At 40.2% G+C, this 22,126-nt stretch overlaps 1 protein-coding gene across 3 annotated transcripts in view; it reads left to right on the plus strand.

Annotated features, from left to right (window-relative positions):
* The first annotated feature begins 3,723 nt into the window (after positions 1 to 3,723).
* EFR3B (EFR3 homolog B) overlaps positions 3,724 to 22,126 on the plus strand; it is a 112,760-nt gene continuing 94,357 nt past the window's right edge. For 2 of the 3 annotated variants that reach the window (XM_032216443.1, XM_032216444.1), the window contains exon 1: positions 3,724 to 3,926. In XM_032216443.1, coding sequence (XP_032072334.1) covers positions 3,920 to 3,926 — 7 coding nt within the window. In that variant the 5' untranslated portion in view covers positions 3,724 to 3,919. The remainder of the gene's footprint in view (positions 3,927 to 22,126) is intronic. The other variant, XM_032216445.1, reaches the window with a different exon arrangement.

The raw sequence follows: 22,126 nt of genomic DNA on the forward strand, positions 1-22,126 counted from the left end.
TAGATCTTCATCTGAAAATCCCAATAGTTTTTTTATACTGATAATTTTGCTAAGCACTTCACATCCTTTCTCCCACTTGGAATTTCTTTATATCCCCAGCAGGAGGATACTCCCGAGTTGAGTATCCCTGGTGTAGACAACTTCCTACAACTGCAGCAGCACTATTTCCTTATATTTGATTTTCTCTATAATGAGCTCTTCGCTCATCACAGCATAATCTTAAATCCAATTTTTTATCAGCTCTTTGAACAGCCGCTTCATTGGCTGCCTAAAAACAATGCTTATTGCTTTGATGAAAATATTTCTGGGTGAACATACTTAATGTGTGTTAAATACGGAACACAGAGTTACAATATTTTGGGATATTTCATGTAGTGAAATATTTCAGGAGGTCTGTCCCATTGATTTGGTGCACACATCTCAACTGGTGCATGAATATGATGCTGTATGCTAATGGCAGCACATTTTTTCTAATGACTGACACTTGTTTAAGACAGTGTCATGCTTTTCAGATGAAGCTGCCATTGGAAAAATGTTAGAGAAGAGGGCATTTTATTAAGCAGCCACTAACCTTACAAATTCTAACAAAGGTGAGATGAAATTCTATGTATGTGGAGAAATGAAGGAGGGTTCCTGCCATCACTTCTATTATCATTCCTATAGTTTCACCGTAGTCCTTATATTGTTCAATTTTACAATACAGGAAGGTGCTGGAGATTATCACTTTAGTGGACAACAAAGAAGATACCATTCAAAACTGCACAGAAGAAGGCAGTGGTTGAACTACTCCTGTCTTTTACTAGGAAAAGCATATGGACAGGCAAAAAAAAAGTGATTATCAATACAATGCTGGACATGGCTCCTCAGGTGGAATAAGAAAGAACTGAGGATTTCTTGAATACTAATAGTGCTTATGATGCTACCAGATTAAATCTAGTTGCTGACAATACCACAAAGAAAATCTGAAGCTGCAAAAACAGAATTATAGTGAAAACACATAAAAAGTATCAACATGGGGAACTCAACATGTTGAAAGATTAAATAAATGGACTACACATTGACATTCTGGGTACCAGCAAATTGAAAAGGCTTGGGAACTGGATACTCTTAGTAAGAAAATCTTAATCTTTACTATTTAGATCTTGGTCTTTCTCTCCCTCCCTCCCTCCATCCATCCATCCTCTCTCTCCCTCCCCCACCTCTCTCATACACACACACTTCCCAATCCAAAACCATAATGGCATTGCTATCATAGTCAGGAAGAATATAGCAAAGGCAGGTACCTTAGGTGCAATGACCAACAAATATCAATTAAGGTTTTTGCACACACTTCTTTAATATGACAAGTATTCAAGTTTATTCCCCAGCCACTGATATTGACATGCATATGATCAAGCTCAGCCTGAAACTTGAAATATATGCAACCAAGATATGTTGCTTGTGTTTGGACTGGAAGGTCAAAGTTGGTAATAGCAAGGAGGAAAAACATTAATTTCTAGGGAACAGAAATGTAGTAGGAGGACAACTTGCCAATTTCTGCCTTCTTCATTCCCAGGGCATTCTTCAAACAACCAAGATAATGCCTATATACATAGACACCACCAGACAGAGCACCTAGAAATAAAATTGACTATATTATTAGTACTAAGAAATGAAAGAGCCCGGTCATAACAAATGTGGCCAGGGGCTAATTGTAGAACAGATCACATACTGTCCAACCAAAGTAAAAGAACAAAGCCAATATGATATTGAGTATATAACCATAAATTTCAAGAAGAACATAGAGAACTGCTTTGAATCTCACTAATAGGAAACTAAAGGAGCTGCACAGTGAAATCAAATAAGCCCTAAAGAACAAATGTGAAAAGAGAGTGCCCAATATGAATAGAGCAAAATAAATTATATGTTAGAACAGTTTGGAAAATACCCAAAAGACAAGAGAGAAAGCAAAGCCAAGAAAGACAGATATCTCAGGAAAGCATCTTAAGAATTTCAGAGACTTCTTAGAAGAGACAAGAAGCAGTATTATGACAACATCCGTACAGACACTGGAGATGAAAAAAACAGAAAAGCAATAAAAGCTTTTTGAAAGATTTCCGGAAGTGGGTTTGAACCTCAAATTAGCATGCTAAAGGAAATCAATGGACCAACAACAGTAACTGATTCAAAGGAGATTAAAAAGTGAATACAAAAATACTGCATAATAGGGAGGTCAACATTCAAGTTAACTTAAGACAATATGCTGTGCTTACAAGAACCTTTGGTACTGGAAGTTAAATTCTGTAGCCAAGGAGACAAACAAATGGATAATAGAACAAATCAGTCATGGCATAAGTGATCTGGTTCAGGTTGTAGTAATGTATTTTGGACATATTATGCAAAGTCTCAAAAACCCTGAACTCATCACAATACTTAGGAAAGTGGAAGGAAAGAGAAGACAACAAGCAGCATGTAATAGATGAACTCCATTACAATGGCAATGGGTATCACATGCTTTGAAGCAAGTTGAAGACAGAGCTTAATTGGGGAAAAAAAGACATATTCATTGTTTCTCAATTTTTAAGATATATGAACTTCAACTCCCAGAAATCCCTGTCCAGTATGCTAAACTGGAGAATTCTGGAAGCTGCAGTCCATGCATCTTAGAATTGCTGAGGTTGGAAAACGCTGGCTATGGTGTTAGCATCAGTTAACAAAACTAATAATTTTTTTTTAAAAACCCAATCAAACCAGCGGTGGGAGTCAAGAATTTTTACTACCTGCTCTGTGGGCATAGCTTGGTGGGCGTGGCGTGCTTGGTGGGCGTGGCAGTGGAAGGATACTGTAAAATCTCCATTCCCACCCCATTCCAGCGGAAGGTTACTGCAAAATACCCATTTTCCTCTCAATCAGCTGGGATTCGGAAGGCAGAGAATACATGGGGGCAAGGCCAGTCAGAGGTGGTATTTACCGGTTCTTCGAACTACTCAAAATTTCCACTACCAGTTCTCCGGAACTGGCCAGAACTTGCTGAATACCACCTCTGAATCAAACCAAGAGAACAACTAACTCGGAACACGATCCCTTGGGGATTCAACTGAAATCCCTCTGCTTGTAGCACTTCTTGGCTTCTGATCTCGAAAACCCAATTCTTCCCATCCCGGCACTGAACCTTTTGAACTACAAATCCGACCACCCCTTACCATGGTACAGAAGGCTCCCCCTAAACCACACCACCACAGCAGAACATCCCGTGCGTTGTCTATGGAGATTCTCAGCTATTCAAGTCATGGTTGTCCCAAAGGTGTACCTTTCAAGAGGCAACTGGACTTTCTGGTTTTTCTTTGAAGACGTTTCGTTTCTCATCCAAGAAGTTTCTTCAGCTCAGCCATTTCCCCACTATCCTATCAGAGCTGAAGAATCTTCTTGGATGAGAAGCGAAACGTCTTCAAAAGAAAAACAAGCAAGTCCAGTTGCCTCTTGAATAAAGCACCTTAGAGACCCGGTTTGTTATTAGAACAACGAGTCGATATACCAAGCCTCCTGCCTAAGCAGGGGGTTGGACTAGAAGACCTCCAAGGTCCCTTCCCACTCTGTTATTCTATTCTATTTCAGACGCGTGGTCCGTGGGGGCGTGTCTAGGTAGAGGAGGGAGAAAAAGGACCGCCTCCTGCTTGGTCGCCACCCTAATCCCCCTCGCCCATGCGCAAAGCAAGCCTTAGCCGCAGCCTGCCAAGGGGCCGCTATTGTGCCGCCGCCACCGCCGCCGCCCGCGTGGGCTTTGTCGCTTCATTCATGCCCCCTGCTGGTCCCGCCCACTCCTGGCTGCGCCGCGAAGGCTGAATGAACGCCAGAGGCGCCGCAGAGGCAGAGCGAGCCCGCGCCGCGGAGCTTGAGTTTTGGAGAGCGGGCCGGCGACCGGCGGAGGGTCAGCTGAGCCATGTACGGTAAGGGAGGACGGGGCGTCCGTTTTCTTTCGCTCCCACCCCCACCCCCCCACCCCGAGGATTGGCTGCTTGGATTTTCCTGCCTGGGTCCGGTGGAAGGTTTCTTTCCCCCTTCCTCCCCCCCCCCTTTTAAACCTCTTGCTATTTGAGCCGCGCGGGTCCGTTTCGTCCCCCACCCCCTTTCCCCGTTTCCTTCCCGGTCGGAGGCAACCAGGCACTTCCCTTCTGCACGGTGTTTTCGAGAGCCTCTTGCTCCGGAGACGTCCTCGTGCCTGGCCCTGGGGGTTTCCCTTCCCCGCCCGACACTTTCCTTGACGGGCTCTCCAGAGAGCCTGTGAGACCAGGCTTCGTTCCCAGCGCCCCACGCATCCTTTTGATGATGATGATGATGATGATGATGATGATGATGATCGTTCTTTATTGTCAGTGCACAACATATGTACAGTGAGATTGTACAATGTGATACAATGAGATTCTTTGACAGGGGAGCGTGGTTAGGAGTTGTGGGTAGCCGGTGGACTTCTGGTGGGGTTTTACGGGCGCTGGCTGGCTCATCCTGGGAATGACTCGAGATGTTTCAGGAGCCAAGTTCACATTTCATCTAAATTGCAGCGGGCTGCTTTGAAAATCGCCCCTTCTTTATTTCTAAGAGCTGATCAGACAAATAAGGGTGTTTCTTTCTTGTTCCAGCAAAGGCCCGAGGTTGGGAACTGAAAACTGTTTGGGGGTGGGTGGGAGTAGTGTTTGCCTCTCCTATGATTTTTTTACAAAGTAAAATATTGATCTAAAACATCCTTGTGGAGCCAGCTTCTTCATTGAGATGCCATGCGTTGGGCATTACTGCCTGGGGACATGTCCTTTATGATCTCCCTCTCTGACCACAAAGATCTCCATCTTGGCAAATTTTCTCTGTCAGGGGGTGTTTTTTTGTTTGTTTTGCTAGCACTTAGAAGAATTCCCTCTGTGAAGACAGCTTAGCCACTTCTGGAAAGGAAGAAACCCTGCATAAACCCCCTTTGAGCAACATTAGAAACCCAAATTGCTCCTTTCCAAGGAAAACATTACTGCCTGTTTTCTCTCTTTCTCATGCACACACCTAAATCAGAGTTCTCTTGACACTTTGGGCCCAAACAGAATAGATGACAAACACTTAGAACTGCCCAGGGAGATGCAAAGTAGCATTATGGTCTTCTTCATCCTGTTAACTTGCTTCACTGATAGTTAATCAAACAGCTTACAGTTTATATTGCATGATTGTCGCAGATCTGCTGCAGAGGCCGTGGTTACCTTACCCTCTTTCTCCCCTGCCTGTCCCTTGTATAAGTTACCTAATGCTCCTGGATTGCTGTACTGCACTGGCTGCAGTTTTACCCGGCTATTGTAGTCTGTGTCTGCAGCTGGCGCTGTGTTGATGCAAGGAGGAGGAGTGAGTTCAGTAGAAAGTTTTGAGAACAGGAAAAGCTTGATAACTGAAAGTTAGAAGATCCAAGTTACTGGTGCGGGCATATATAGAACACACCAGGAGCAAATGAAGTGGGGTGTATCAACCACTGTCCCTCCCCTATGGTCATACATTCCCTGCATCCTGAATACGTAGCAGGCTCTAACAATCAGTATAGATGGAGCTGCTCTCTCTCTAGCGATGCATACTATTCAGCAGCTGTCGCTGTTAGTTGGTGCAGCATCAGGAGTGGGATGAATAGTAGAAGGGATTCATTAAACATAGAAGGGTATATATATCTCCATCAACTCAGGCACCAGGCTTTGCTTGGCATGACAAGAACTACAGTCTAATAGAGCCCAGCTTGAAGGAAGGGGATTCTGTTTGAGGAGTGAAGTGTGTACTTTAAGCATCTTCAAAGCTTAAGTTAGCTATTTTGCCCCTTAACCATTCCCTTCCATCCACTCAGTGAGGAGGGGAGGGGAGGTTTCAGCTGTGCCCATTCCAGTAGTGACTCTGAAGCCAGAAGTCAATCCCTGGTTGTGCATCCATGGTGAACACATACCTAGCTGAGTCCTGCTGAATGAAACTCTTAAATGTTTCCTCCTTGCAAACAATAGCAGAGTTGTTCCGTGGCCGGTTTCAGCATTGTTCTAAAGTTTATTTATAAATTCTAGAAAGAAAACCATTAGTATATTGCAGCAAAAATAAGACAACTGTTCATTTTAAAATTTAAGCAGTTTATTTTCATGTAAGTGTTATAGATCATAGCCACTTTGTTTATCTCATACAGTATACCGTAACACCCATGAAATCTTTTGTGATAATAAATTGGCTAGCTTTCAAGTTAGGCATGATTATATATTTTTAATTATTTATTAGAATTTGTCAAACAAACACAAGAAAAAGAATAAAAGAATAAAAATACAGTGATGGGGACGATATGCATTGCTTTTTTTCATATTGTTGATTTTTTTTTCACAGTAATTCCAATTCAGATTCAATTACTGTAATTAGTTTGTTTGTTTATAACTATAATTTATATAGTTTTGATTTTGTGGTATATTTTTATTTACTGGCTCTTCTTCAGTGACATGAACCAGCAGCTTTAGATAGCTATAGAAGAGAAAAAAATTCCCTGTCATTGCACAAGAAAACCTTGGCTATTATTTTTCCACATACTGCAGTAGACATTTCTGCATGATAAAAATATAAGATGACAAATCTTACCAAAAAAAGTATTAAGGTTATTTTTAAATGTAACCCAAATCTGATTTACAAATCAGTTTTGTAAGGCAGTGGTCCCCAACTTTTCTGGCATCAAGGACTGGTTTTGGAAGAAAAAATGTCTTCCACAGACCCAGGGGGAGGGGATAGTTTTTACGTGCAACCCTGTTCCAGCGCATGCACAGGTGAAGCTTCACTCACTCACCCACTGTTTGCATGGTCCAGTTCCTAACAGCCTGTGGACCGATACCAATTCACGATCCAGGGGTTCAGGACCCATGTTACAAGGGACATGAGACAGAAATTCAGTTAAGACAATATGCTAAGATTAACATTTCAACTTCAGCTTAGTTTCATTGACAGAAAGGCCCATGTAGAAGAAAATCTATGAAATGTATGCCAGGATTCTCCAAAATCTGGTTTATCTTATAGGTGAGCACCGCACAGATTCTGCTTTCTCTAGAAAAGCTAGAATCATTGGGCACATATTTATCAAATGTTCTTTGCTCTTCAAATGCCTACACAGCTCTTAGCTGTTCAGTGAAAGGTACAAATAAACAAAATATGTATATGTTTTGTCTGTCACTTGGTTTCTTCTTCCTCTTTGGCTCTTTTCTGACACTATTCTAAATTTGTATGCATTTTATCCCTTTTTAGCCCTGTTAAAAGCCCAATGACTTGGCAAGGGTCCTAAGAGACAAATCCTTACACTTATAGGGCTGTTCATGTCAAACAGATCACCAAATCCCTTCCTCTTCCATTAAAGTTGATCCTTAATGTTGAACATGCCAGATTTAAAAATGTGACAAGAGATTATTAAATTTGTGTCCATCTGGTTTTTTTTTTTTTTGCATCAGCGAGGGTAAAAGGACATTTGTGTCATTTCCTGCTCTGGATGGGGTACTTTTCTTGCAGGGTTCCTGTCTGAACCAGGAACCCCAAAAAGAAGAACTGGTGGAGGAATATTGTGATCAAAAAGCATCCGCCGCCAAATTTTCAGAAGTGGTGAGCTGGTACCTGGTATCTCAAGGTTTTTTGGGGGGGATGAGTAGGTATAATCAGTTTGCACTGCGTTCATTGTCTTGGGCTTTCCTTAGCAAGATGGGAATTTGATCTGTTTCTGGGTGATTCTTGCAGGACCACCGGTTAGTCCTTGCTCTTGTTATCTTACTCTTTATATCAGATATTTAAAATATGCAGTATGGGTTGTGCTTCTTGCCGTAGGCAGTTTCACTTATTTACTACACAGAAGTTTAAACAGCAAGGTTTCTGTGGGCATGAACAGGTGGTAAAGTGGGAATTCTGGTGTATTTCTAATTCTTAATGATCCTTTGCTGGTGATTCTCCTGAGGAGGTGAAGAAAAGGCTGAGGGGAGACCGTACAGGCATGGACATGCCCTGATGCTCATGTGTTTGATAATAGACCTTTTCACATGATGCTAATTAATTTTTAAGGAGACAGCTGCCTTTCCGGAGGAAGGTTTGCATATAAACCATGGAGAATCTATTTGAAAAGAGAAAGCCTTAGTATCCAAGAAAATAAAAAAGGATTAAGTGGCACGCATACCTATGGGTTTGTCAAATTTCAAAAACGTACATTTCCTGTGAGCTTACACAGATGAAGAAAAGCTTTTTGCATCTTTTTACCAATAGGGTATCCAGCAGAGGTTGACAAGGCATCATAGTAGATGCTTGCAGAAGTTGCAAGGAACAAATGTCTTTTTACTTTACTTGTCTTTGATTAATGGGCATATTTAGAGCATTTATGCTTATTTTTCTTCAGGAGTTCAAAGGGGTCTCAGATTGTCTCCTCCAAACAACTAGGTTAGAGTAAGCAGAGTGAGGCTTATGGTCAAGTTGAAATTTGAACCTGTTTTTTTCTGAGCCCTGTTCTGTACGACACTACCTTTGTTCTGCATCTTTAATTGCATGCTTTTCAATGTTGCCTTTAGCAGAGAAACTGCCTCATCCCTTTGCCTTGAGGTGACTGAGCCCTTCGGTAAGAAATGTTCAGTTTTTGATGGATTGCTACTCATCTTGTAGAATTTTTCTTTGCTGCATCAAGACTTTTTTTACTTCCTTGTTGATATAGTCTTGATTTATTAAGCATTGCATTGTTTACCCAGCTGAATTTATTTAGTTGATTCCTGGATATGCAAAACGCTTCAAATAAAACTGGCAACTCTTATAAGATCTGCATGTTCTTTTGCAAAAGATTTTGCACCAAACCCAAGCACCATTCCCTGATTAGGCTTGCTATGCCATTATATTATTTGGGAAAGTGCCCTTTATTAGTCCTTCCTTGAACAAGTATGGTAAAGGTCACGTTAGAGAGTAAGCTGAATGGTGACCTCCTTATTATGCAAAAATCCTTGTTCATCATTTATGATTTCTCACTGAGGAACTCATGGGGTCCCTGGAAGATAGCTTGAAGATATAGCTACTGAGCTGGTTTGAGTGTCAGTCTACCTGTTAATTAAATGGAAGTTTGCACAGCTGAAAGCTGGCTAGCGTTCAATTATAGATGACTTGGCAGAAGTATCTGTCCAAGGAAAACAGCCCTGATGGAACATCTCAGTTAGTGCTGCATCATAAGATGATGATTAGGAGGGCAGTTGGGAGTATGATTTCTTCCCCATTTCTCTTCTAGACGGAAGGAGTAAGAACTAGTTGTATCAGGTAGAGACCCCCATAGAAGAGGTGGACAGTAAATTAAAGCTTTCTGCAATTTGACCCAAGCTGTATCGAACAGGAGCCCTCTGAACATATAAAAAGGAGAATTTAGAAAACTTCTATTTTGGTGAAAACAACATCTTGTAATCTTCAGTCATAAGTCCTTATGTTTAATGAGGCTAACCAGACTTGGATCAGAAGCACCTCTCTCTATATTTCTTAATTCCATTAGGCCATTAATTTAAGGAGCATATTTATTCCTCTTGTTCCTGTTTTGTTTTAATCCGTAACAATGGCATGAATCAAGAATGATTACCTTGCAGGCACCGTTCTCACAGCTACATGAACATATATTTGTTAATCCTTGTTAAAATGGATATGAGAATGGAGGAACATTTTCTTAAGTGGTAAGTGCATCCTTGCCAACTTACTTGCTGCACTTGAAAAAAAATGGGAACCAGTTATCATAAAAGAGGAGGAAGAAAGAGTTTAAATAATCGTTCAAAGTTCAAATATACAGACATAGATACATAAAAAAAGAAATATTCAGAGACCTGAGCCTATACAGTTGCCCTAAAATGGAACTGGGTTTTTACACAGGCAGGAAACTCCTTATTATCCCCTTATCATAGAAGGTGATAATAAGGAGGTAAGCAGCTTTTATCAATATATATACAGGCAAATATATCCTTTGCATACAGAAAGTTATGCTGTTTTCCATCAACCTCAAGTAAAATAGAAGATGGTTGCTTCAGAGGGAGACATTCAAAAAATAAGAAAATACTCTGTATATGAACAATATTGTAGTCATTGAATATTGACAGTTGGATTTTCGGATATTGCCTCTTTTTTTTTGCAAAGCTAACATCCAACCTTGTGGGTAAAATGCTTGATTTGGCAGCATTTTGGAGGCATTTTTCTCTCTTAAGGCTGATTGACTTCCCACATAAAGGACACAGATAAAGCAGATGTGCTTTATTCAGTCCTGAATAATCTGTTCATCTCCAGGTCCATTTGCTGGTTCATTAAATCTTGATGCTACCTACCTAGTTGCAGTTTTTTTGTTTCTAAAAGGGATACAGAATTCTACCTCAAGCTTCGCATAACACTGATACCTGGAACTGTGCAATTCTATAACTTGTTCCAGGAATTCTCAAGGACTATCACAATGGCATCTATAGTATAGAAACTGATGCTGATCTGGACAGACTGGAGATCGTGTCTGAGGTATTTGGGGGCCAGGGCGCTTATTCTTAGTGCCTCTTAACATGCAGGAAAAATCCAACGAGCAAGAGAACAATAAAGAGAGCATGAGTAATAGAGAACAGTTCTGCCAATGTTTATCTGCTTTCCATCATTCACTGCCTCCCCCTCTTTGCAACCTGGAATAATTTGAAGGACAGCTTGTCTCATCTAACTAGTAATGTGCAGGTGGGTTGTTGAGTGATTTTCCGGACTCAGAAGGAGGAGGAGGCTGAAGCTACTAGAATTTCTGATCTTTCATGAGCCCAGAAATTAGCTACTGTACTGTATTAGCTACTCAGAAATTAGTTATTGGGTGGGAGTGAAAAAGGAAAGTTAAGTTAGGAAGGCTGTTTTAGTAGTTGCCGTGGGAGAGATAGGAGCATGGCCTAGCCAATTTTACTTTTAAAGTTTCTGGTGCGCAGCTTCTATTTATGGGATATTTGCTTGCTTGCTTTTCTTAAATTTCCACATCTTTTGCAGCCAACGAGAGTTCCAGAAGGGTCGCTGCTGTGCTAAATCTGTCACAGAAACGTCATCTGTGGTTTCTGTGGCTTTTTGAAGATCACTGGCTTTATAGAAGCATCCACTCTCACGATAAGAGGTTGTAGGTCACATCCTGTTTGATTGTTGCTTGTATAAGGGGGTGAGAGACAGGTACCTTGGTCTATATGATTAGACCCATTGGGATCCCCATATCAAAACAACTTACCTTAGGTGCGGCCAGAACCTGAAAATAGCATTTAACACAGCACAGTCCTTAAACAAAATGGTTTGGTTGACATCTACATATGTGGGACTGATTGGAGTAGATTGCAGGGGTGACACCAAAATATAATTTTATCATATTTGATCTATATCTTAAATTATTGTATTCTATTCCAATTTCATTTTAGACTGTATTTTATTCCAATTCCCTTTTAAATCGTATTTTATTCCAATTTCATTTTAAATTGTATTTTATCAAATTCCATTTTAAATTGCTTTTATCAACTTTTAAGTAATAATTTGTTTCTGGAACTTTGCACTTTGATATGGACCAAGGGCTAATCAATGAAGACTCAATGTCCAAAAAAAAAAAGGTTGTAGGGTTTTTTTGTAAATAATCTGCCTGACCAAATGAGACATGAAAGTTAATGCATTCTAACACTACTAAACACAGGGATGATGAGTGGTAGAAGAATGCAGAAGACTGATATAAAAAAAAAGAAAAATGGGGAGAGAGGAATGGGAATACATGGCACACTGCATATATTTTCAAGTCATGTGTCACCCAGATATTGGGAATTCAGGGAAGTGTAATCTACATTTTGTCTGCATCACTTGACTTTTGTTGGTATTCTGTGTATTGGTTTTAGAAGTGAACCCATCATATTGGTGTGCATGCCTGCATATTCTCTCTTGGCTTTTTTTCAAACAAGTATTGTGCTGTGTGTGGTTTGTTTGGATTAACATGTGCAAATCAAGTCATTTTGGTTTGTTCAGGGATCAGCCACAGTTCAGGGATGAGCATTTTATATAAACCCAGCCAATTGTGGTCAGGAAAATGGAGCAGAGTCCTTTACATTTTAAGGTGGGCTTGATCAGTGGTGGGAAATATTTTGGGAAGAACTCAAGTGAAGTAGTGGGAAAGGGCCCCCAACTTAGATTGGATTTTGTTGCTCTGCATTTTGGAAGGGGGATGTTGGTGATACTTGAGTTAAATCTTCTTTTATGGCGTATAGTAGCATTATTTTCAGACTCAAATGCTGGAAATAATTAAGGTAGTTTTCTGCTAATCACAGAGCTTAGGAAAGAGAATGGAAAAGATGCTTGAGAGTTGTCTATCTCCCTGAGTTCATAAATTATTTAGTTACATTGTTTTATAGTAAATCCCCCATAATATTTTATAACATCTTCTAGCACCATCCACCCATGAATCTTGTTCTCATTACTGCTATTTTGAGACAAAGAAAGTTGTAAGCAAGAGTCACATAGCTTTGGCCTAGATTTTTCCTTTGCGTCCCTGGGATCTTTTCATAGAATCAAATAATTGGTCGGATCAGACACATCCAGTTAGATGGTAAAGGGAGGGACAAATTCAACATTAGTAAAATAAAGAATTCATTTTTATTTTATTTCATAAACCTATACAGAAATGGTGCATTACTGGTGGGGGTTTCTTTGCTGCTTTCCTCGGATCCTGCCCTCTGGTGTCAAAGCATGTCAGTTTGGTCATGGCCATATATTGAAAATCTGCTGCCGATCAAAGAAGATTATTTTAAACCAGATGGGCAAAGAGAGTGACCTAATAATAAACCAGCTGGGCAAAGTATGACCTAACCTCCTTATGTCCTTGTAGCAAACATGTTGTAGTGCATAATAAAGTTCTCAAATCTACCTTTTAGACCTACCTATGTTGCTGCTTCCATTCCAAAGTCTGGTTGGTACTACCAACCTAGTAGAATTTAGTGACATAGGAACAACCTACTTTACTAGTAGAGTATATACTACTCTATACTGCTAGAGTTCACTTATTGTTATGTGTGAACCCAGAATAATGGGTGAATGTAGTCTTTGTTGCTACAGTAAAAGGGCTAGGTGGGTGGGTGTGTATACATAACACACACACACACACACACACACACATATACATACATACATATATAGATAGATATAGATATCAGGCTATTATGCTAACAACCATAGTTAGAATTAGCTTATAGTAGTAAAATCTACGTGCTTTTGGATTCACTGAAAATTCTTTGGATCATACAGTAACCTGAATGCAGCACCTGTATGCAGCTTATTAAAATAGCCAAGCCTATTTTCAAAATTATAGATGTGTGATTAAAAAAAAAATCAGATACGGTTATTTTAATAAGCCACAAAAAAGTACTGTACTTATGCTCCCATGTGATCTGAAATGTTTCTTCCTATATAAATTTGAAACATCCAGAGCCTTAATTAGCATTAGTTACACTGATAACCATAAGTTCTCCAGTATTTTTCAGCTGTATACCTGTATATTTCATCTCAAGATCATATTTTTTCCAAGTCAGAATGCCCTTAATTTCTGCTGTCGTCATTGAGACTATGCTCTCAATGTTTCCAGTAAATATATATTCTATATTAACTTCTAAGCTTTAGTTGAAATGTTTTCTGCATCTCTTTAATAATTACTCTTTTCCCTTTTTAATAAATTAAAGTTTGTTTCAATAATTAGTGTTATTAAAATGTCCTGAATATTCTGAAAAAGTAAAAAGGTGTATTATTGGGAGTAGGGGGAGGTTTGCCTTGTAAAAAATAGAGAATTTGGGGTTCCAGAACCATTTTTTAAATACGTATACAGCATTGAATATCTGTTTTCTAATATGTGAAAGAGCAAAGAAAAATAAAAGGCATTTTCCAGGTTCATAAAGCCTTAGGCAATATGCTGGATACAAAACTTTCTAGGACACTGAATTCAGAAGCAGGTTGAAACATACAGTCTACAAGAAGGTTTTCATAGTATGGATCAAATAAATATTGTTGTTGTTGTGAAGTCATGTCCGACCCATCACGACCCCATGGACAACATTCCTCCAGGCCTTTCTGTCCACTACCATCCCCTGGAGTCCATTTAAGCTCACACCGACTGCTTCAGTGACTCCATCCAGCCACCTCATTCTCTGTCGTCCCCTTCTTCTTTTGCCCTCAATCTTTCCCAGCATTAGGCTCTTCCTTCTCATTAGGTGGCCAATTTGAAAAATAAATATATTGGGAAGAATTATGGAATAGAAATTTGCTCAGTATTGTTAAGTCATGGTCAAACTTTGGGCTGGCAAAGAAGGGCTGATACCCTCTGTTCCCACAGGTTTTTGAGTGGTACCGCAGCCATGAGGTCTAGAAGATTGAGTGTCAAACTTACTCTACCACAACTTGCCTTTTTCCAGAGCTCTGCTCTAAAAGTGGCTTGATATGAATGCCTTTGCCTAAGGGTGGATTTCAGGAACACATTAGGAATGTTGTTGGGATCACCAGCAATACTGTATAGAAATGTATTATAATATTATTTCCCATTGGCCTGATTTGGTTTTCCTAAAACAATGACATTATTTCCAAAGAACGATCATAAATTGTAATAGACCAGTGTAGCAATTCTTGATTAACTGTTGATCAAGGTATTAATACAATCATGAACATGTGTCATACAGGTATATTCCTAGCATATTCAATTTAGTTTATTATAATGTCAATAAAAAGTAAAATTCATGCATTCTTAGAAGGGAAGCATACCAGTTTTCTGATTGCTTTTTTTTAAAAAAAAAATTCTGATCCAAACATGGGTCCCAAGTGAAAAAGATTTCCAAGCCTCTTTATCAGCTAGAATCTAGTGGACCACAAACATTTGTCTAAGTCATCCTGTCTCCCCATTACAAATCACCAAAAGCATCAATATCCAACATTCCTTGCTCAAATACTTGGGATCTGTATATTGTATTCTCACCCCTCTCAAAACATTTAAAATTCCCTGTTACTTAAATCTGATCTACTATCTAGGTCCCATCAACATATGATGCAGCTCTGCCCGTAGCTTTGACTTTATGCACCCATCCTTGCTTCATTTTACTGCATAAACTGAATGAACATACTGTAGACCTTAGAAATATAGTGAAGACTTACATCTTAGTGATACAGAGGATGCTATGGATGTAAGTGACTTAGCTTCATTCTCTGGCCTATCTATTTTTGAAAAACGGATCAGAAAATAGCCCAGAAAATTGCTATTGCCAGCTATTGACACCTGGCTGTTATATCCCTGTGGGTATTTGTTTTATTAAGTAGAATATCTTTCAATTTTCTGTCTGTCATGGACCCCTTGAGACTCCTGACTCTACCCTGTTTCTCTGAAAATAAGACCTCCCTGAATAATAAGCCCAATCGAGCTTTTGAGCGCATGCGCTAAAATAAGCCCTCCCTGGAAATATTGCAACAAAGCAGCAGCCATGAGGTGACCATGCTAGGGGCCTCCTGAACCTCAAAAATAATAAGACACCCCCCCCACCCCTGAAAATAAGGCCAAGCGCTTATTATCTTATGAAGGCCAGCTGGATTGGGGCCATGCAAACTTTTGGGGTATCTGCTTCCACAAATTGGGCAGCCATGGAGAAGACCCTTGTCCAGCATTCTGCAAGATAATATTGTCTCACAGACGATATCTGGAGCATGCTGACCCCGTGAGAAAAACAGAGATTGTAGTCCTATAGATATATGGGCCTATCAGATATATCATCCCTATCTCCAAATTATTTTCTTAATTGTGAACAATAAAATAATTATCTTAACTTGTCATCTCTATTCTAGTATAGTTATGTACAAAAATGGGTTAAGGCTGAAATAAACAAAGGCCGGTCCCTTTGTGACAGTCTATGATGGAAGAGGAGAAGGAGGTGACTTTGGATACTCCCATTGACCCTTGGGAGTTGATACTTTGACGTTCTGACCCCCCTCGTCCCACACCAATACACACTCCGAGCCAAAGATAAGTTACGGCATTTAATTAACAGACAGACAGGTCCTTGGCAGCAACCGACACAGATAAGCCTTGGCAGCAATCCAACACAGATAAGCCGTGGCAGCAATCCAGCCTACCAAGCTCACAATAATGTTCTCCGACATTAGTTCCTGTGTTGACTTCTGCAAAAGGGCGTGTGTACAAGCAGTCTTTTTATAGTCTGGAGAGGAGCCTAATTACTACCAGCTGAGTGCAATTACCTCCTGTACTTGCACAACTGTTCCTGACGCCTATTAGCTCTTTGGTGCCGGGCATCCAGGAACAACTCACTGCTGACGTCAGAAACACACTCCCTTGTCTCCTCCCCACTGGTCCAAGGCTCAGGTGCCTCCTGGTGGCCAACCAGCCTCTCTGCACCCTGCTCGGAGTCGAAACCCTCTCCAGGGTCCTCCACATCCTCCAGAGCCAAGTCATAGGGCCCCTCACTGTCGGCGTCTGGTGGCAGCTCCAATGGCTCCTGATGGACCACAACACTTTGATAACCCTGGTCTATGCCAATCATTTCCAATTTTATTTCCAATGGCCCTGAAACTTATATCCTTGAGATATAGATATATAGGTAACATAATTTCTTGCCTGTTTATTTCTCTCTCTTACTTTCTGGTCTCCTGTAATTTTTTGCCTGGCTTTAACCCATTTTTCCATTAACTTTTTTATATTTGCTGATGTTTAATAAATGAACATTTAGCTCTATTTTGCTAGCTTAACTGAGTAATGTGTACTTGATCAGATTTGAACATAAGAATTGACAATGCTGAATGCAAATTAAAATGGAAATTACCAATGGTAATTTTCCAACAGCCTGAAGCCAGGAAAAATAATAAGATAGGAGTATTGGAAAATAAATTGCATTTTGTTTAAAAGAATGTGTAAAACGCAGGTTATACTAATTTATTTTTCCCCTTATGACTGAAATAAAAAGGATAGAAAATCGACTGAGTTGTCTAGTGAAAGGTATCTGGCAATACCCACATTTCCAGGTCCTTTGCAGCTTAAATGGCAATAGGCAGTAGAGAAGGATGGTCCCATGTTCACAAATAAAATGGATGAAGAATCACAGGTTGTTAGGAGTTTCAGATCCAATAACATTTTAGGATTATAAAATTCAGTGCCAACATTTTGAATTGGCCAGAGAATTTCATGGGTGGCGTGCTGTGGGTTCTCAGGGGTTCGGGAGAACCCCTAGCTAAGATCCTGTGCAGTTCGGAGAACCCCCAAATCCCACTCCTGGCTGTCCCTGCCCACCCTGCCCCTCCCAGGAATCCCCATGTGGCGCGTTTTAGATGCATGTAAGTACAGGGCGTGTGAAAAACAGGCCTACTGGAAGTTCTGGAAGTTCTGTGGAGGCTGTTTTCATCCTCCCAGAGGCTTGAGGAAAATCTCTGGAGCCCAGGGAGGCCAAAATGGATGATTGATTTTTGACCTTCCAGAAGATTGGCAGACTAAATTATAGCCCCAAATCCATGGAAGGCAAGATTTGCAAGCTTGCCTGTCTATGTGACGATCTCAGTGGGAAAGAGAGATTACTATCCCCTCTCCCGCCATAAAGGCCTTAGGAAATAGAAGAACAATTCTTAGAAGGAAACACCTGAATCACGGAAAATGCTTCCTACATATGTTGTCTTGAAAACTGTTTAAAAGAAAATGCATACTTAGATCTTGAGTCATCAAAACAGGAAGCAGTTCAAGCTCATCTCTGCAGATATGATCCCAAAAATGGTAAAGTCTCAAAGCAGACTGGACTCTGGATGACTTCATGGAGAAATCAGTCTTCTTGGCAGCAACATGGAAGTGATATGCCATTGTTTACTTCCTCCAGGATGTTATTATTTTATATGTATATATGGTCTGTCCTGTGAGTTCTGGGATTTCCTGATGGTTTCCCATCAAAATGCTCTCAGATCAAATCCTGCTTAGTTTTTTAAACCAACCATAAACAGTCATAGAAAGATGTTGCATGCCAGGTCACTTTACTGTTCACATAGTTTAGTGTTGTTTGCTTTGATTGGCAGCAACTCTCATGGGGGGTCATTGAGAGAAGGAGGTCTTTCTAATTCCTTGCTCTGAGCTTTTTTTTTTTTAAAGGAATTTCCAAGAATGATGTTTCATTTATTTGCTTGCTTGTTTATCATCTATCCATCTATCTCCCTCATAGTCTGACTCTCTGTTCCCTCATCTGCCTATCTGAGCACATGTGTATCTTCATACACACTAAAATACATTGACAATAAGTGGATCAGGTCATTCTCAGATTCTTCTAGTAAATAGCATCAGGGTACTTAGATAACCCAAGGGTCTGTTTTTTTTTATTTCTCCACACCAATTCTTGTCTGATTGGAGCAATTGACTGTTATACTCCAAGGATGATAAAAGCTCTATTCAGGTTGAGTGCTCCTATTTACTAACAGCATATCGGAATAAAGACAGAGGGAAACCAAAGTCTCAAAAGGCATCAACTTAACAGTTTGATGTCTGTTGTGCTGCATAGCAAGATGGAGCCCTTATGTACTAACAGCAGTGCATTGGGGCCATTTTTTCCAGGGGTTACCAAGAGAGCCGTTGCCCCAACAGCTCTGTGCCACTCGGGTATGTTCAAGTTGGCAGCCGTTTTCTTACAGCCTTGTTCTTGAAGACAGTTGGAAAGAGGGCAAAGGGAAAACAGGCTGAATTTGGCTGCTGAAAAATGGGAATTGTTGAGCTTCTCATTTCAAGAAAGAACATTTTGTTCTCCAGTTTTGGTGTCCCCGTTCTTTAGGCACAATTATCGAAATAATTGGTAAAAATGCCATGCTTTCTAAATTGTCAGTTCCGTTTTCTGTTTATCATGTCTTCTTGACAATTCCTTCTTGGCTTGAATCTTCTACAGATTTTTTTATTTTTCTTTTAGAATTCAGTTCTGCCAATGAGCCACTTTTATGGCTTTAAAAGCAGCCTGCATACTTTGTGGCTAAACCAGGGATGAAATTCAGCAGGTTCTGACAGATTCTGGTAGTGGGAATTTTGAATAGTTTGGAGAACTGTCAAACACTACCTCTGGCTGGCCCCAAAGTGGGGGTGGGAATGGAGATTTTGCAATGTTCTTCCCCCCAGGAGTGCGGAGGGAATGGGGATTTTGCAGTATCCTTCCCCTGCCATGTCCACCAAGCCCCACCCACAGAACCGGTAGTAAAGAAAATTGAATTTCACCACTGGGCTGAACCATATTCTCAATATTTCGTAGCTTCCATATGAAGTTGGGGGTAGGCCACCTAGACCCATACATACCAATATCCCTGTGGCCACTCCCTCTATGCCTGTCAGATTCCTTGTCTTGATTTCTATTAATTTTTAAAATGTTTTGATAGAAGAACAAAAGGCAAGTGGAAAATGACCATGCTGGAAAACCAAGTGTAAATGCCATTTTCATTTACAAAAATATCACCAAATCTTATATAAACTCAATAGGTTTGCCTTAAAAATAAAAATGTTATGTACCTGCAACTTGCTACCTTGTTTGAAAATAAATCTACCTCGCCAGTTGTAAAGGACGATGGAGCTGACCTTGGAGAAGGAAGGAGGGAACTTACTATAGAGTTTACACAGTCTTGAGAAACGGGGGGAAAAATAACTGCATGCACCTTGATTTTATTTACACTTAGTCCTCAACTTACCACTATTCAATTAATAAACTTTCAAAGTTATGACAGTGGTGAAAAAGTGACTTATTATTAGTTCTTATTCTTATTACTGTCGTAGCATCCCTGTGATCATGGGATCAAAATTCTGTGTGCTTAGCAATCACTATACCTTTACAATGGTTCCAGCATCCGGGGTCCTGTGATCACCATTTATAGCCTTCCGGGAGGGGGGGGGCTTCCAACAAGGCTAAGGTCATAAAATCAGGTGCAACTCACAACCACATCCCTTAGTGATAAAATTCTGGTCCCAATTGTTCTAGGTTAAAAACTACCAGTTGTATAAGATGGGATGCAGAGAAACTTCACAAGCTTTTAAAATTCTATGTTGTTCTACCTTACATAATTTACACAGTTTGGTCTAGTGGTTAAAGCATCCGGATAGAAACCAGGAGACTTCAGAACTCTATTCCAGGGGTCTCCAACCAGCAAACCTGGCTGAGGAACTCTGGGAGTTGAAGTTCACAAGTCTTAAAGTTGCCAAGGTTGGAGAACCCTGCTCTAGTCCCACTTTAGGTATGAAAACAGTCTTGGTGATGTCTATGGAGATTCTCAAGTCATTCAGGTCATGGTTATTATCCCCAAAGGTGTTTTTTCAAGCGAGAATTGGCCTTTCCGGTTTTTCTTTGAAGACGTTTCACTTCTCATCCAAGAAGCTTCTTCAGCTCTAAAGTTCTTGGTGACTTTAGGACAGTCACTCTGTCTCTCAGCCAATGTTCTTGTGGGGAAAATAGAAGGAGGAAAGGGAAATATGTATGTTCTCTGCCTTGAGTTATTTATGAATTAATAAAGGCAAGAGAAAAATGAAATAAATAAATCAGGAGATCTGATTGGCTGTACCGTTTGCGGTTCCCATTTGAGAAAATGTTTGCAAATAGTCTCAAAACATGAAATTTACTCACAAAGTGGGGAAAAAATTACTTGGAAAATATGCAAAATTTTATTGGACATCTAGGCTTTGATCAGATTGGGTCCATTTTATTGCATGTGCTTTTATGCCTCTTCAATTAAATACAAGAATCAGTTTATGTGATGACACAATAATATCAATACATATCGATATAATATACACACATAAATATATCAAATTCAAAAAGCTAACTGTAATAACTGCCAATTATAGATGACGGGCTGAGGGAAAGGATTAAATTCTGCTTGCTTATCCAGGGATAATTCTTATTCACCACAAGCCTGCAGTCAAATGGGTTTTCTCAAGCAAGTTATTATTCAGCCTATCTGTACAGATAACAGCAATATTCTTCATACCTGATGTTTTGTCTGTTCATTTGAAAACCCTGCCTTTTACTGTCAGTTCTGCTTTCTTAACAGCTCAAGCTTTATGGATTATTTTAATTACAGATCATTTTTCTTCATCTGAAAGTAGCTTTTGAATTCTTTAAATTAACCTTCTTTGTTGTGTTGCTATTGCCATATTCATTTTTTTTAAAAAAAAAATCAGACCTTTATTCAGATGTATGTATCAGAGGTGGGTTACTCCCGGTTTGACTGAACCCGTAGTTGTGATGGCAGGAGGCTCCACTCACACACCTGGACGCTTCTGCGTATGCTAACCGTAGTAAACCAGTTAGCAACCCATCACTGGTATGAATCAGTCCAACTTATCTTAGTTTTACTTTTGCTTTACTTTCCACCTTCAATTTTCAGAATAAATGTTCATTTTTTAAAATAGAGCTTTCAAAATGACAGGAAGGGAGGGACATTTTCTGATTTTCTGCTTACATATCTTTTTTGCTCCAGATGAGATGCTTCATGCAAATAGTGTTGAGATGAGTTACTGAAGTCGTTCAACATATATCCCTCTCTCTGATAAGATTATATTCAAAACAACACACATGGAAAGGTGACAGACAGTTCCCCATCTTTTCCTGCATAGAAAAATGGATGATGTAAGATGGCTCCATCCTCTAATCCATGGAAAGGTAGTATGGATGAGAGCTAAAAGATTTAATTCCTATGCTAGATTATGTAACTCTTTAGATAGTTAAAATGGTTCATATTTTGGCCTTCTCTTTAGTGTTCTATTGCTGTAGAGTAGGGGTGTCAAACTCAAGGCCCACAGGCATGCAGGTGATTGGATCTGGCCCGCATGGGCCACCCTGGAGACAGCGAAGGATCGGCCCGCAGTGACTCTGCCAGAAAAAAATGGATTCCCGAGCTCCATTTTCAGCTGCGCAGCCTCCTGCAACCCTCTGCCAGAGAAAATGGAGCTTGGGAGGGGGCCCTGCTGAGATCCGTTTTCATTGGCAGAGGGTTGCAAGAGGCTCTTACAGCTGAAAATGAGTTGGGCAACCTGTTTTGGTGGGCAAAGCACTGAGGCCACCACAGGCACCCCAACATGAGTGATGTTGAGTTGGCCATGCCTACTCTGGCTACCCCCACCCCGACC

The sequence above is a fragment of the Thamnophis elegans genome, chromosome 4, assembly GCF_009769535.1.
Source record: "Thamnophis elegans isolate rThaEle1 chromosome 4, rThaEle1.pri, whole genome shotgun sequence".
Lineage (NCBI taxonomy): Eukaryota > Metazoa > Chordata > Lepidosauria > Squamata > Colubridae > Thamnophis > Thamnophis elegans.